The 17,429-nt window shown below is 40.4% G+C and overlaps 1 protein-coding gene across 1 annotated transcript in view; it reads left to right on the top strand.

The window, feature by feature from the left end:
• Positions 1 to 1,117: 1,117 nt before the first annotated feature.
• Positions 1,118 to 17,429, top strand: part of LOC123287856 (rho GTPase-activating protein 20-like) — a gene marked incomplete at its 5' end in the record, with an annotated part of 28,223 nt that continues 11,911 nt past the window's right edge. Inside the window, 6 exons of the mRNA XM_070516818.1 lie at positions 1,118 to 1,314; positions 7,915 to 8,064; positions 9,046 to 9,087; positions 9,724 to 9,808; positions 13,789 to 13,866; positions 16,111 to 16,177. Of these exons, the coding sequence (XP_070372919.1) occupies positions 1,118 to 1,314; positions 7,915 to 8,064; positions 9,046 to 9,087; positions 9,724 to 9,808; positions 13,789 to 13,866; positions 16,111 to 16,177 (619 nt within the window). The remainder of the gene's footprint in view (positions 1,315 to 7,914; positions 8,065 to 9,045; positions 9,088 to 9,723; positions 9,809 to 13,788; positions 13,867 to 16,110; positions 16,178 to 17,429) is intronic.

Genomic DNA, 17,429 nt, shown 5'->3' with positions numbered 1-17,429 from the left:
GCCTTAGAACCCTGAAGTCATAACGGCCGGTGGCCTTGACAACTTCAGAATTCTCAGGCTCCAGGGCCTAGTTTACAGTGCTCTGCCAAGTGCTGTAGACGTGCTCGATAGTCAGTGCCAAGAATTGAAGAAAACGGGATGTTTTCATCAATCAAAAAGCGCTTTGAGCTTTCAGGCCGTCCTTCAAGGCTTCACCTCCGCAGGTAGTCTTTGAATATACTACTTTTGATCGTCCAAAGGGACTAGCAGTCACAGGAAGTGTTCTGTTTTGTTTCTCCTAAAACATGGGAACTGATTCTTACCTTCAGCACTGCTTTCATGAAAAGCTCCTCATGTTCACAAGGTTCAGTGCTGCTGAGCACAGAAAGCAGGCTTTACATACTCAAGGGAGACTCTTTCTTGGCTCCACGAGACAGAATTTTCTGTAGACCTATGACAATATCTCCCTATTCATGAAAGAGTTTTTGTGTCCTGTGAAATTTAGTTGTTTTACCTTTTATGACCAAAGAGTCATAGCTTAGAGCTTAGTTATAGCTCAACAAAATAATATCTAAGACCCTGTTGTGTTTAGAAACTTTTTGATGTTTCCAGTATTATTTGCTGATCTTTGAGAATTTCCCCCCAAAACTTGAATACTGATTTAGCTACGATTGGAGTCAATTTTCCAGAATCTTCAGTTATCTAAATTTTTATGTTAACATGAAACTAAATTGTAATTACTTTTTCACAAATCTCTAGGTCACTTTATTTTATCTGTCTCAGGCCACAAATTGTCCTGGGTTTTGGGTTTTTTTTTTTTTTTTTTTACCTTCTTGTAATATTCTCAACCTTTGGCTTCTTGGTTCTCCCCTTCCCAACAGCTCGTGGCCATCTTTGCTTTGCTGCTGTCCCCTTCTCCCCACCTCTAAGAGTTGGCATGCCCGGGGGCATGTCCTTGAAACCATTCTCCATCTACCTCAACTCCCTGTGTGCCCTCATCTTTTTTAATAGCTTTCTGTAATTTGGTGACTTGAATTTGAGCTATAGAGTTCTGTTTTGGAGATCGAGGCTCATTTTTAGTGTCGTATTAACCTTGACCTTTGGCACAAAACTCTATCAGGTATTTGATGGGTGACTGGTTGTCCTGTGGTGTTTGTTGCATTGCAGGGAAAGCTCTTCTGTTGAGGTGGACACCCACAGTGAAAATGCTACATCATCTGAGAGTGCCGGTCGCACCCTGCTGATCCACGGCCCCGTGGAACTCAAAAGAGGCTGGAGGAGGCAGAAGCGGCACCTCTTCTTGCTCAGCGATCTGTTGCTGATAGCTAACAAAAAGTCAGTGTACACTACAGGCTCCCCTGATTACCACCAGATTGCGTTTTCACCAACCCTTACTGTGGGAAAATATTAAGTGGTTTTCTTCTTTTGCTTTTGCAAATGTTTTGATCCTCCCTTTATTCAACAAGTATCGACAGAGGTCTTCTTCTGTGCCCTGTCCCTAGAGAACACAATTGAGAATGTGACAGGCAGGGTCTCTGCTGCCTGGAGCTTCCGGACAGATGATAAAAATAAGAGGAGGGAAATTACACATTGAAGTTAGTGCTTCTCATAAGAGAGAAGAGGGTGCCATGTGGAGAAGAAAATGGGACCATCCTAGAGAGGGGCTGTCTATGAAGGTCTCTCCGAGGTGGCAGCATTTAAACCAAACCTATGGGATGAGAAGCAGCCGCATTCCTAGACTAGGTGGCTGAGCCTTCTAGGGTGAGGGACCAGCAGGACTCAGTGGGTGCAACTCAGCCCTCTGGAGGGAGGGGTTCAGGAAAGGCTGATGTGACTGGAGCCTGCAGTGTGGGGCTCAATATCAGGTAAGATACTGTGGTCAGGGGTCCAGCCACACAGGGTCTCCACAGGCCACAATAAGTGTTGAAATATTATGCTGAAGCGTATTTAATTAAGCAAGTGACCATATCTGGTTTATATTTTTAGCATATTGTTCTGCCTATTGGTAGATAGCAGATTGGTGGGTAAGCAAGAGTGGACACAGGGAGACTAGTTAGGGAGGCAGTGGTTCTGATGAAATATGACAAGGATTCCATCTTGGGAGTGGCAGTGAGAAGAGGCAGCAGACAGATTTGGAACATATGTTGGAGACAGAACCAAATGGGTGCACTTTCTTCCCAACCCTGGACACAAATGTAACCAATATCCAGCCTAGAACATGGTAATTGCTCAATTAATGTCTAACCGTAGGTGGATGCAAGGTCATCTGTTTACTTTCTTCATCTCTGTTTTCATGATTTATGAAACACCATAAAAGACAAATAATATTTCACCAAACAAACTGTCAAGAAGCTTTTTCATTACTAGAGAAAATGAAAACTCTTTTCTTGGCTGCCCTCACCACTAGCTCTCAGTTAGTTACGCCATGTCATAGGTAAGACACGCAAGCACTGACTTTGCAAAATGCTATATTTAATCTGAGCGACGTTAATAATAAGAAGCATAATTTATCAGAAGCTTTTTCTGTCAGGAATTATGCTGAGGACTTTATGTACCGAATCTTGTCTGACCCTTGCAACTACCCAGTGAGATAGGCTCATTTTCCTTATCTTACGGAGGACCTTGAGGCCCGGAGGTCTGCTGCCTTTCCCCAGGTCACCACCTTAGCAATTAGTGGAGTCCGTGTTTGAAACTAGGTCTGTTAATTTCAGCACACAGGCTATTACCCACCCTGTGGTGCTGCTGCCTCTATTCTCTCTTTTGTCTGGATTTCACAGAACACACCACAATCACCTAGTTTCTCTCTCATCCTTGAAATCAACCTTTCCTTTGTGGTGAGGAAATGGCTAACTCACATCCTGGTGAGAAATGGAACTGAGAAACAAATGAGAAGTCTAGCTATCAAAAAAAAAATCAGAGGCCAAAATGAAGACGATAAAATATATTTAAGATGAGTGAAATTGCCTCCAGATGTAGGCTTGGAGATGGCGATGTCATAAAGAGGACAGAGAGAAAAAGATTCTGTCCAGGGCTTGGCATGAGGTCCATTCAAAGCACTCTGCTCCTGATAGAGGGAATGAGGCATTATTTTAAAAAGTGTAGAATAGTTACCAATCTCTTTATTTAAGCAAGGTTAGTATAGGAAACTGAAATTTCTTGGATGCATTCTTGGGACCACACGAGGAGCATCACAGATGGCTTGTTTAGTTTCCCCAATAGCCCTCCAAGGCAGGTACTGTTATCATCTCCAGGCTTCAGATAGGAAGACAAAGACTGAGGAAGGCTCAGGAACTGGCCCGATGTCATACACAGGAAAATGGTGGGAGAGACTGCACCGCAGGTCTGCCTTCATCCCAAGGCCATGCTCTTCCTGTCACACCATGTTGTATTCCTCCGTGCTCAACCTGAGACACACAAAAGCAAGCAACCACAACACTCATCTCCTGCTTGTCAGGACTTTGCAGACCACTCACATCCAATTTTTAAGGGGAATACTTTCTCCTTCACTTTTCTTTTCTCCTTTGTAATTGTTACAGCATTTAGCAGAGTAGGAGACCTTTGTTTTCCTACCAGAAGCCACTTGTCTCAGATACTGCTAACCTCTGAACGGGTCTGATAGAACCTACAGTACTCTGCTAAAAACATTTTATACTGATACAGTGTTCTTTTCTCCTAGCAAATTGCATCCATTTCAGAGCTGAATTTTTATTTTGGGTGGTCCATTATCACAGAAGATGCCCACCATCTTTCACGTACTGCTTTTCAGATAGCTCTCTGTGTCTTCTCAAGGGTTTCATGATGTGACACAATCTCTATCAATTTATTCAATAATATTCTTGTTTATGAGACTCGGTTCCTGAAAGATTACTTTTATATGCTTTCTACATCCATTGGGAGTGTTGGAAAGTGTAGGTGATCTAAGGCATTTGATTTGCATCAGAAGACCTTGATCTAGAGAGAGCAGAGATTTTGGATAAGGTAACTGTCTTCATCTGGTCAGGCTACCAAAACCAAATATCATCGACTGGTTGGCTTAAACCACAGAAACGTATTTACAGAGATTCATTTATTTATTATTAGTGCTTCAAGTGGACCTCATGCCAAGCCCTGGACAGAGTCTTTTTCTCTCTGTCCTCTTTATGACATCACCATCTCCAAGGCTACACCTGGAGGCACTTTCACTCATCTTAAATATATTTTCTTATCTTTATTTTGGCCTCTGATTTTTTTTTTTTGATAGCTAGACTTCTCATTTGTTTTTCAGTTCCCTGAGCATTCTGTTCCATTTCTCACCAGCTACCAAGCAGATGAAAGTTAGTCATTTCCTCACCACACAGGAAAGAAATTTATTTATTTACAGAAATTTATCATGGTTCTGGAGGCTGGAAGTCTGAGATAAGGCTGTCAGCAGGGTCGGGTCCTCATGAGACCTCCCCTCCCGGCTTGCAGATGGCTGCCTTCTCCCCATGGGCTCGCATGCCTCTCCTCAGTGCGTGCCTGTGGAGAAAGAGATCTCTCTCTTCCTCCCAATACTATTGGATTAGGACCCCACTCTTATGACCTCATCTAACCTTAATTACCTCCTATAAGCTTTATCTCCCAAAACTGACATATTGGCTGTTAGGGCTTCAAGGTATGAATTGGGCGGTGGGGAGTGGGGTGGGAGTTGGGGACACTATTCAGTCCATAGCAGGAAGCAAGCAGTACTCAATGCTGCCACCTTGTACAAGAGTTTACCACAGCTTTTAGAAAGCTGGCTACTAGATCATTTCCATAGTAAACATTTGGGGACATTCGTGATTACTGTTCATATGAGAAAATTTATTTATTTTTTTCCCACAAAGAAACAACAACTACAATGAAATAGCCACCCGCAACAAGCTGCTTATTTCCTTTCTGTCATGACTCGCTCTCAGATGGAGGATTGTGTTATGTCCTGAATCGATCTGTTCAAGTTTATCACCTGAGTTTAGTGCCTGCTTTTTCTGCTCAGGGAAGGGGGTGGAGTGACTTAGGTTCCGTTTTTCCTCAGTGTGTCTTGAGGCTTCAGTTGGAAACTCTTTCTTCTCCAGGTTGATGCTACAGAAACCAACACAAAGGGAGTAAATAGTTGACTGACTGCTGCGTATATATTAGTCAGACTAAATGAACTTTAGTTTGTGTGTAATAATAAAGGGGATTTATATGTTCTTTCTTCATGAGGAAATTATATTTCTCCCGTTGTGCTGGATGTTAATAACAGTCAGTGGAAATTGTTTGGAGATTTTTTTCATTTTTTTCATACTACATTAGAAACTTTGGTTCTCAAGAATTAAAGTCAGATGGGAACTTTGTTAACATTTTTGATATTCATTAGAATGCTAAATAAGAAGTTATCTTTCAAATGAAATTATGACTTGTTTTTTTAAACAGCATCTACTTCATAAGATACTAATACTCGTAGAGGCCCATGGAGAACGTACAGAAAGGAAGAGACTGTACTTACTTAGCTCACACCCCCCTCAGACATCTCTGTCCTCATATTTAGTTATTAAAGGATATAGAAACAACGAAATCCAATTTTGTTTAGGTCAAAAGATGAAGATGACTATTAGCTTATTATCAGTGGAATTACAAAGATTCTTGCAGAAGATACCATGACCCCTACTCCCAGCATCTAAGGGAACACCTGTGCCTTAGAATGAGGGGAATCTCCCTAGAATCTGTGGCTTTCCACACTTCACCGGGGTTCACGCTCCCGTGTCCAAGTTGAGGTAGAAGAAAGCAAGAGGGATACCATCATCTCAGCAGATCGATAGCGAGGGCCCACGCGGTAGAAATAAAAACTGCCTTTGTCCTCCTGCTCCCTTTGAGCCAGTTTACATAAGGTTCATCCCTTCTCATTTCTACTGACATAATCTGAAGAGTCAGTCACTGAGAGCAGAGAAACGTGGTGAGATCTCAGGAGAATCCACTGTAGTACAAGCCTTTGCTGTAATACATTTTCAGTATTTCCAGGCTATCATTTAGCTTTGTTGATAGAATGTCAGGAGATTGATCCTCTCAGTCTCAAACGAGAGAACAATGCCGTCAGAAAGCCTGATGGCTCTGAGGGGAGAAAGGAGGCTGAAGGTAGGAACAATGAGGAGGGCACTACATGGAACTGTCCAGGTCAGCACTCATGGAGGCCGAGTGGTTGTGAGCATAGGCTCATGACTTAGGCTGTCTGGCTTCAAAGCCCATCTCTTGCTTTTGGCAATTTTCTTAATCTCTCTGTGAGTTTCCTCATCTATAAAATGGAGCTAATAGATATAGTGGATTGAGGATTAAGTAAAATATGTAGAATAGTGCTTGGCATGTGGTGGGAGCTCAATAAATGTTATAGGAGACTGAAAACCATACTCTGGGCTTTTGACAACTCCGTGGTTTGGTCTCAAGGAAGTGGATAATCTTGGGACTTTATGGAACTTTGGAGAGAATTAAAGAAATGACTCTTTCAGGTGCACGTATTTGGAATTTTCAACACAGTACCTTAGGTGTCTCCACACATGGACAAAACTTTTAAAATCTGTAAAAACAAGTAGACACGTGTCTCTCTTTCCTATCGGCAGTAGACTATTTTTAGCTTCGTACTTCTTTTAGAGCTACAATCTAGAACAATTATTTTATCTGAGAATTGATTGTGTTTCACACAAATCTTCAAACACATCAACATAGGGTAAAAATGTGAAATAAACGTCTAAGAAGCCACTTGTGTCACAAGGCGTATTTGCATCCACTGTACCCTAACGTTTGAATCTAGGTCATCCTTCAGGTAGGCTTCCTGCAGAATTATTTTCATTTCATAAATCCCGTTGAAGCCTTTTTGCTTTAACTGTCCCATGAGTCAGCAGAGTCTTAGGGGTTTTTGAACCTGAGGTGTCTTGGGTCTCATTTTAGCTTTAGCGTTTCCACATGTGGTTCTGAATAGGAGGCAATTCCGAAGTGGCGTGCCCGTGTTCCCTAGGCATCCTTCAGAGGACTTGTACCGTCTAAATCTCAGGCTCGCCTGAGTGTTAAATTTGTGAGTTAACCGAGAGATATAGTGGTTTCCATGTCAGAGGTCAAAGGAGATTAGGAAGAAACTGTCGGAAAACCGTTTCACTGCTGACAAAGTCGATCACCTTCCGATTCCTCAGAGATGAATGGGAAATATCTCCATGACTCACATGTAAGACCTCCTGGGCACTGATGTGGGGCCAATCGATTGATTGGTTGAATTTTGAGCTCAGTCAGCGCGCTAACAGTTTTTCAGTTTGATCCGGAAACTGATAGAAAATGGTATGAATGAAATCTTAATAAAGGAAATTTAAAATAACCTATGCTTAAACGCTAGAAAATCTTTTAAAAAATTAAGGCTGAAAATGTATTTTAAATCCCTCTGATCCAAGCTTATTGCTGTTTTAGTCTGATTCTCAAGAAAAAAGTTGTATAATTATCTTTATAAATCATGTATCATGTATCTTTGTTCAGCTACTCAAAGGCTTTTTAAAGTAAGCAAGACATGAACACATAATTAATTATAGTAATAATAAATCATTAAGTAAATAAAATGATATATGTGAATATAATAACAAATATAACAATAATAAATGAATAATAAATGAATTAATGGTTCTCTTAAAAAGCTCTAAAATGTAGAGTATGGTCAGTACTCAATACTCAACATGCAGAAAAATGGCTATTTGCTGCCATTGAGGAAGTGTTTTCAGGGCCTTCCTGAGCCAGGCGTCACTCAGCATACACTTTGTAAAGACCCATCCAACCCCTGACTGTGCGGAGCACAGAGGGTCACAGAGCTAAAGGAGGCACGCTGCACCCTGGGGCAGTGAGAACTGGCATCTTTCCATGAGCACAGCTGTTCCCATAACATTTAAGAAACAAACTAACAGAGGTCTTGTTTGGTTATCTTTCTAGTTACAAAAAAAACTTTAAAATAAAAAATAAAGTACCCCTGAACACCATATGGATTGCCAACTGTTTGGACAAATTCGGAGAAGCCGACACCTCTGCCAAGAGGTCCTTTGTCTTGGGCTGGCCCACAGTGAACTTTGTGGCCACCTTCAGGTAAGACCTACAGCTTTTGTATTCAATGACTCCTATTCTGACCTCTCATAATGACACTTGTGTGTACTTTCCCCCAAAAGGTTTTTATGTGCAAATTGATCATGAACAGTGGGAACTATTGGAGTAATTTCCTTTCCTTTTTGGATGAGTGCTTTTTCAAATGGGCTCTAGGAGCTACTTGGGGAGGTGGATCTTCAGGGTATGTGGAGTAAGGTTTAGGGCCCCTCTCAACATCCTGCCCCTAATCCCCAGCGAGTAGCTGTGTTTTTAAATCACTGGAATTTCTTCCATGAGCAAGTACTATTAAATAGTCCAGGTCAGTTTGAAAAATTGCTTTTATACTCCCAAATTCATTCCCTGAAAAATAGTATTTAATTATACAAATAAAATTAATCATGTCATCAAATACTGGGTTGCCTGAATTGCTGTGTACATATTGTCTTATTTGATGTCTATAGAGAGGTGACAATTCAAGACAAAGGTATGGTCCCAGAGTACAAATTAGTGTTCCGAGACAGGTTCTTAGACTGGCACGAGGATGGGGAATGTGGCCCCCCGACCCTGGACTTCCTGAGTCTGCACTTCTGGGTTCACAGGGGTTCTTTTTTATATTTGAATAGCACTGCCAGCTGCAGGAATGCTCTGAGGTATAATTAACCCTTTTCCTGTTCTGGAAACTGAAACTCAGAGTGGCTAATTGATTTGCCCGTGATCACATAGCTTGCCTCACATAGTTGCAATTACGTGTTTAGATTCCAAACCAACTGCTCTCCCACTTTACAATCTATTTCCCATCGCTGCAACACTGCTTGGAAAACAGCAGGGCCCATCAAATGCCCAACGATGAGGAGAGCACAACTGACACGCGCATCCACGTCAGTGATAAACAGCTGCTGCTATTTTCATCTGCAATGGCAGTTCTAATATCTTAGGATAAGTATTTTATGTAGTTTAATTTTTTCTCCCTTTTTTAAATTGCAGTTCTTCAGAACTAAAGGAAAAATGGCACTCTTCCCTTCAAAGGTATTTTTTCAGTATACCTATTCTAAATCTTTGATCCACAATAAAAGATTGCAGATCTCTTCATAGCAGCGCCCTCAAACTATTCTCCCTCTCTCTAGTAGAAGCTGTCTGAGCATCCTCAAATAACTCCTTGTTTAGATTTACCCGGCTGCTACTGCAAAATTGTTCTCTCACTTACATGCATGTTTTGCTTATTTTTGAGGAAGTTCTGCTTGTCACTCTCATCTTCCCCTTCTCTCCAACCTAATGATTGGATCCAATGTTACTCTCAAAACACACGCTCAATTCCCCTAAGTGCAGGTTACTCTACTGAGTGATTCTCAAAGCAGCTGCTACTTCCTACCCTTGAACCCAGGAAGGTGCTGGGCCCTCCAACCAGGCAGGAAAGCTCTGAGGACTGGATCTACTGCAAAATCTCACACGACAGGGGCAACCCGTTATTTTCTGGGTCATGTCTTACTTTCATGAAGTATTTTTGCATATTCTTCCAACTCATAATTTGGTTTTGCCGAGTCTATTTATATGCTTTCAAAAATAACCAAGTAGACTGAAAATATTAGCAGTATAGATTATTTGAAAAGAAGCTAATAGCTAATCCATCCTACTCTATTTTGGGTTATTATTGAATGTGATTAGGTGCATCAATCTAGCCAAAGAGAAGGACCAGCCAAAGAGCATTCCCCTCAAAATCGTCACTGAGGACATTAAGAACTGTGACTGTGTGAGTATTTTTAAGAGCAAAAATTAAATTAAATTCCAAGTTCTTTATTTGGGCAGAATGAAAGAGAAAGGCATAGACATAGACAGAGAGAGATGGAGGTAGAAACAGAGAGAGAGAGAGAGAAAGGGAGAGAGAAGGAAAGAAAAACAAGAAAGGGAGATGAGGGGGAGGGAGGGAGAAAGGAAGAGAGGGGAAGAGAAAGAGAGAATTTAGAAGGTACCAAGTGGAAAACTGTATTTTCCTGTATCCATACTGTGACATAAAACGTGAATCCCAGGTGATATGAAGCAAGAGGAATCTTTGATGGCTTCAGTGCTTAAGCATGGAAAGAATATTGCATGATAAACGTTCCTAATGTTTCTCTGGATCCTGCTAATGGTAATTATAGTGGCTTGTTGTAATAAAGTGATTTTCACGACCAGGTATTTCCTATTAGAATGAAACATTTTTTCCAATTGTTGCTACATGCAGAGTGGCCTGGGTTGTTTCCACAGTTTTTTTCTTCCTATGATGTTTTATTTGGAATAATTGTAAAGTTACAGAAAAGTTGCAAAAATACAAAAGGTATAAAGAACACCCATATACCCTTTAGCTAGATTCACCTATTTGGTTAACATTTACTCCATTTGCTTTATCATTTATTTCGTTGTCTCTCTCTCCTTCTCCATATTGTGTATGAAGATACCTATTTCTGAGGGTCACACATACGTCGTGGTCCTTTATCCTTAAACACTTGGGTATGTCCTAAGCATAAGGGCATTCCTTCTATAACAGCATACAGTTATGGCCTTTGGTACATTGAACATTGGTGTGATACTTGAAGCCATTCATGTTCCCATTTTGCCGGCTGGCCTCAGTCATGTCCCTCTTCTAGGAGAGAATCTACTGGAGGGTCAGGTATTAAAAATGCGGAGAAGTTTTGAAAAGTCTTTCATTCTGAGGAATGTCAGCACTGATTGAACTGAAAAGGTTGAGACTTTTAAGAGATCAGTATATTTCTACCTTATTTTGTTGATGCCACTGGGGAAAAAAACCATTCACCTCAGTTGTTTCTATAGAATTTGATCTCTGAAACTGTAGTGCAGGAGCCAAGACATTTACCCTGAGGAGCAAATATTCTGGGTGTTTTTCATATCACTTTGTTCTGTTATATGTTATGGGAACTCTCGATCACACACGATAGTATGTGAAGGTGGAAAAAGAGGCAGTTTAAGACAGTTATTTCCTGGCCAGTAGGAAAGCTGTGCAAATATTCTGACCTGTTTCTGAGTATGCGAGAGATGCTCTGCTTGAGGAGATAAGACTGGAGAGTTCCCTAGCAAAGCACACTGTCTGCTCTCATTTCACTTAGGGCAGGGGTTGCAGTCAGAATTTTTCACGGAAAATCACCTTTACATTTTTAAAAATCAACTTTAATTACATAAACGTTACACAAAACAAACATTGCTAATGTTCTTCATTCATTCCCGAAGATCCAAATTTCCCTCTAATTCTATTTCATTTCACCCTGGAGAGACTTTCCTTAGCATTTCTTGTTATGCAGATCTGGTGCCAACAGATTTTCTTAGTTTCTTTTATCTGAAAATGTCTTTATTTCACCTTCACTCTTGAAAGATGTGTTTGCTGGATGTAGAATTTTGCCTGCAGTTTTTTTTCTTTTGGCGCTTTAAAGATGTTCCACTGTCTTTTGGTCTTTATGCTTCTGATGAGTTGTCTGTGATCATTCAAACATTAATCGTCTGCATATGATCTGTCATTTTTCTTCAGCTGCTTTCAAGATTTTTTCTTGATTTTTGGTTTTTTGCCGTGTGGCTAAGTATCAGAGCATGGTTTTCCTTGAATCTGTTTTTTTGCCAAACAAAATCCTGTTTGGCATTTTCTAAACTTCTTGAGTTTTTAAATTTATGTTTTTATGAATGTAAATTATGTCTAAAGTTTGGGAAATTTTGGTCATTATTACTTCATTGTTTTTTCTTCCCCGTTTTCTCTCTTCTTTCTTTCTGAGATTCTAGTTACACGTATATCAGACACTTTGATGTTGTCCACAGGCCCCTCAGGTTCTGTTAATTTTTTCAATCTTCTTTTTTCCCCTTTCCTTTTCACATTGGATAATTTCTATTATCTATTTTCAAAATCATTTCCTCTTCCATTTGTCATCTTCATGATGCAATTTAGCCTCTGTAGTTTCAATTTTTTTTTCAGATTTCAGATAAAAAATTTCTATTTTTCAATATTTTTAATTTCTATGCTGAGATTCCTATATTTTTGTTTATTATGACCATATTTTCATTTATATAATTGAGCATAATTGTAATAGCTGTCTTTGGCTAATAATTTGAACATTTAGATCATCTCAGGGTTGTCCTCAACTCTTGCGAATTGATCACATTTTCCTGGTTCTTCATATATCAAGTAGCACTTTAGTTCTTATGAAAAAAAATCACATTTCCATTTTTTTCAAATTATTTGATGAAATAGTTTATTTTTTTTAAGGCGTTTGTTTGCAAAGAGCTGTCTACTGGAATTTATCTGTTTTGGAGAGCAGACAACATGCAGGAAGAAATACACACACCCCTGGAATGACTATTCCATAATGACATAATATGTTCCTTATGCCATGAAAAACCGCTATCTTACAGACCAGATAAATTAGGGAGTGATGATTAGCATTTGAAAAGAGATTCTTTTACTTTAAAAAATCTTTCATGGGAGAGTTTTTGATTGTATTGAAGGGACTTCAGACATCTTAAAAACAGCAGCACCCTTACTTCTGGTTAGGTCCCGAGGGAAACCCCATGTTTGAACGCCCCCAGATACGTCAGCACAGGAAGCTCCCAGCATGCCTGCGTCTGGGCGCTCGGAGCTCTACCACTGGGTTCTGAAGCACTTTCTCATAATCCTTAGGACTACAAGTATTTGGAAATCAATGCATGCTTTCATTGATAGAAGTCCAATTATAAGCAAGTTTCAGGGCCATCTGTCATATCAAGCAATTGAATTCATACGAAGACAAATACAACGAAAGGACAAGGAATGAATTACGAAAGGATTCCTTTCGTTTTTAATGTCATCTTCAAGCCTCTGAGTGTCCCCTTATGCTGTCTGTCTTCTTTAAGCACCGTTGATTTAGGACAGGGGCCATCCTGCCTGATAATACTCCAAAACTATGTGCGCAGTCAGTGTTCTTGGTTACCGTTTGTCTTCTTTGAAAATGTCTTTTGGAATTCAGAGAGTTCGATAGATATCTAAGAATCCTGTTAATGGCTTTCGGGTACTTTTCTGTAAACTGTCTTCCTATTCTAATGGAGCAGTTTCTCACTGTGAGGTGTGGCAGGGAGCTATTGTGAGTACCCTAGTCACTGGCAGAGTTTGGAATGGAACTTGAGTTTCTCAAATTTTCAGTCTAATTTCCTGGACTCATTGGTTTCATTTAATTGTCTCAACATATCTTGACAATGAAAATTTAGTGACCATCATGCCAAACACAAAGAAAGTACTCACTAAATAATAGCTCTTAAAAATGCCTTTTATAGCCAGTTCTGATTTTACCAACACCAAGTATGTAATTGCAAAGAAATAAAGCCATACTACAAAAGCACAACTCAGGAAGAGAAAGGGTCCAGCTCCTCCTTTTTAAACCACCCCCCCTCCATTACAGAAATAGCCATAAGGTGCTGAGGACCAGCCCACAGGCCCGCCCGGAATTCTCAGTCTTTCTCCTTCTTGCTTAAGCTGTTATGTTTTTTGTGCCACAAATCCTTTCAGAGAAATATTTGATTTACTGAAATGCTTCCTACTAGCCTCATGTTATACAAAGGAATGAAAGTAAATGGTATTTAGGGGTTCGTGCTCTGCATGTGCTGTGCTGTGTCACCACCTGAAAACGAGCTTGCCTTTAGAATACGGATAGTAATTTGACAAAAATTATTTAAATTTTTAAAATTTAAATTATAGCAATTTTTCACATTTATTTTTTACAGTCTGTAACTGTAACAGTGACAAATTCGGATACAGTGAATGACATTATCAACATGTCACTACCAATGCTTGGAATAACTGTAAGTTACCTGCAAACTATTTTTACTTAAAAACCAACTTTAATTTTTGACATTTGTGTGTGTGTGTGTTTGCATAATCACCACCCATCATGACAACTGATTATTATGGATTTCAAAGTCATATTTTGTCCCCCTTCAAATTTGGAAATTGAAGGCAGCAAAGCTATATTATTAACCTATATATGGTTGCTATTCTTGTATTCCCATTTTAAATTTTGTGCAAATGGAAAGTAATAGCATAATGAAATTGGGCTATAATTTTAGAGTGCTAATGGCAACATGCATTTTTATTGTATGTATTTTATACATGGACAATCACATAAGATTCTAAATATTTCCTCTTCCACTGGACTGTTCCTTCTGTATATTCTTTCCTGATTCCTCCCCTCCCACCGCCATTTGCACTGGTTGTCATTCAAGGTCTCAATCTCAGTATGATGAACCCTAAATAACATGTTTTCTTGTGAACTTTGACATAAAGACCACCTGGCTACAGGCTCCATCCCATTGATGCAGACCCTGAGGATGAGTTGGCTGATGCCCTTTGTGAATTGGTAAAGGAGGAGACAAGTTCTGTATGAGACCACGAATCCGGGGGCGTTTGTGTCCACATCACTTTCATCCTGTTCTGCTGTTAAGTGTCTGCTCTTTGATATTTTGATGGAGCCGGTGTGAGCTGTTGAAATTCTTTTTGGTGAGCGATACATATATTTGAGGACAAGGTTGTGTCAGGGAAAAGAGAGGGAGAGTAACATGCAGATGGACAGAAAACAAGGAAGCACTTGTAAAGCACGGCTCCTCAAATGAAATTCTCTGGAAATGTAAAAATGCCCTTCTATGGTGACAGGGCGTAATTCCAAGACTTGTATTTAAAATTTGCCTAACCCAATGGTATAATAAAGCCTCTTAAAAGCTAAGGGCAACCAGAATTTTCCATAAGGAGCCAATGATTTCTGTACAAACAGAATTAATAATAATACATTTTAAATGAATTGGAATTTATATGCATGAGTAAAGCACACTTCTGCATTGATTTCTAACCTAGAAGATATGTACACTCTGAATAACAATTAAACCTTGGAAGAGAGTGAGTGTTTTTAGGGATGAGGTTAGGGAGATTGATTAATGATATAGCTCATTTGATTTCATGATTGTAATTTTCCTTTGCGTAAAGTGATCGATCTCACTAGAGAAAAAATTTCTATTTTAATGAAGAGTTGGGCTTATTTGGCTATATATGTATGCCTGATTTAAGAGATTCCAACAGAGTGTTTCCAATCCCTACCTTAAAAGAAAAGGTTTTTATTAGCTCTCATTTCCTATTTGCAACACAATTTTGAGCAGATTTAGCTGTGCAGGCGTGTGTGTGCCTGTGTATGTGTGTGTGATGGCCGCCATAGCTGGGACTCTCCTTCAGAAGGGCTAGACTGATTTTTAATCGGGAGCCACCGGCAAGCACGGTACCTATCAATCACCAACAATTCCGTTTCAAACATCTTTTGCTTTATCCTCTCTTGGAGAACTCTTTAAAATAATTCAGCAGTCTTTATAATTTTGACTTGTTCGTTCCGAGTAGGATTTACAGCATTACTGGCAGTGATTCTGCTGGGAGAGGCTGTGCTCTGCGTCTGACCTGTTCTCTCGGTTACAGTTCTTGTGGCTTCTTTCCCGCGTCTGCACCAGAGTCAGTGCGCTGACTTTGCTGGGCCATCTCCTCAAGGCCTCCTAGGCTTCGCCTCCTTTAGCTCAGGGTTGCACAGCAACCAAGGCCTTTCAAGCTTTGCTTTCAAGGAACAGTCATGGCAGGGTGTGTGGCTCTCTGGACAACATGCTTGTCTGGGCAGGGACATTTGAAGGCAAAAGCCAACATTCTCCAAGGAGTCTGGAGATAGCAGAAGGCAGGACTCTCAAGATTAGACTTTTCCTCCTTAATAAAGGGGGCATAACTGTGATTTCTTTTGCTATCGGCCACGCCCAAATTGAGGGGCTGACTGCATTGTGGTTCCATAGATCCTTGGCCTTCATCAACAGGGACAAGAATCAGGGATGGTCTATTGGAGGCTGTGAGAGGGGTAAGGGGTTACTGAAATCAGCGCCATTGACTCCGAAAAACTGTAGCCACCCCCATTGACCAAATAGCATTTATACTGGCCCCAATTTTTTCTTTTTGGAAGCAGAAATGCTAAGGAACTGGTACTTGCTGTGAAAGATTTAGTGTGACACATAGTTCTTTTTGTTTCCAAGGGCTCTGAGAAAGATTACCAGCTGTGGGTCAGTTCCGGCAAGAAAGAGGGCCCATGCCCACTCACTGGTAAGTGTCTGGGAACATCTCAGAGGGGGCTGATTGGGTTGAAAACTGCAACTCTGAAGTCTCAAAGTAACGGTTGCTCGGTCTCAAGCTCAAAGACACTTAAAAGTGAAAATCTTATGCAATATTCCTTCCTAGATTTATTAAATAATTGCTAAGCACTTACTCTATCCCAGGCACTGAGAACATCTCTTCATTCCGTGGCTTATGGTCTAGTTTGTGGGAAATGTGAGTTTTTCTTCTTTACTTTTTTACTTGACAAACAGAGCTGTCTTGAAAAACTTATACATACTTCCTTACTCAGGTATGATAGCAACCTGGATCGGAATTTCTTTTCCCATCTATTTATTTTTGTATATTCCAGTCTTGAATTCCTCTGTTCCATTTCCTACCTACTAAGTAGCCTCTATTTTGTGAGAATCTTTAAAAATCCAGCCATACCTCTGAATCCAAGTACAAATATTTATTTAATACTTGCTCTGTGTCTGAAACTTTTCTCAGCATCATAAGGAAGATGAGATAATCGCAGTTAACTCCTCACGTCTTCACTGACAAAACCACCGGTACTTTGCTGTTTCTCAGGCCGAGTTTTCTAGCATTGTTCTTGAGGTTATTGATAAATCCATTACACCTCTCCTAAAATAGTTATTAGAGCGAGTGAGCTAAAAGAATAATAATAATTCTTGGATCAGCAAATTTGTTCAGTGTGGAAAATAGAGGGACTAAGACAAGGGAAGGGACAGGCTGGGTCGCAGACCTGGCAGGAGGTCTTCTCAGCCTTCACGGAATTGAAGAGAGTGAGGACCTTGCTCTGGATGAGCTTGGGCTGAAGGGAGAGTTGTGGCTGGTTTGATCTTCTATCCAGACCACTAACACTGTCTCCCTGTCGGCAATAAGGCTGTTTTGCTTTCTTCTCATTCATGTGTTCACTGCAGTAGCACTTTGAATTTCCTTCAAGAACTTTTCTTTTGCGTTCATGAGTTGGCTAACTCTCTGGTGCCAGACGACTAGCTCTCAGCCGCCTCAGCTTGTGACATGGCTTCCTCAGGAAGCTTAATCATTTCTCACTTTTCATTTAAGGTGAGAGGCGTGTGACTCTTCCTCTCATTGCACACTTAGAGGCCATTGTAGGGTTACTAGCTGGCCTAATTTCCATATTGTCATGTCTCAGAGAACAGGGAGGCCTGAGGATATGGAGAGAGACGGGAATGTCAGGTCAGTGGAGAGGTGAGAACACACACACATTTATCCATTA

This window comes from Equus asinus, chromosome 8, assembly GCF_041296235.1.
Source record: "Equus asinus isolate D_3611 breed Donkey chromosome 8, EquAss-T2T_v2, whole genome shotgun sequence".
Taxonomy (NCBI): domain Eukaryota; kingdom Metazoa; phylum Chordata; class Mammalia; order Perissodactyla; family Equidae; genus Equus; species Equus asinus.
The sequence above is the reverse complement of the archived record's forward strand: the minus strand, read 5'-3'. Positions and strand labels throughout refer to the sequence as shown.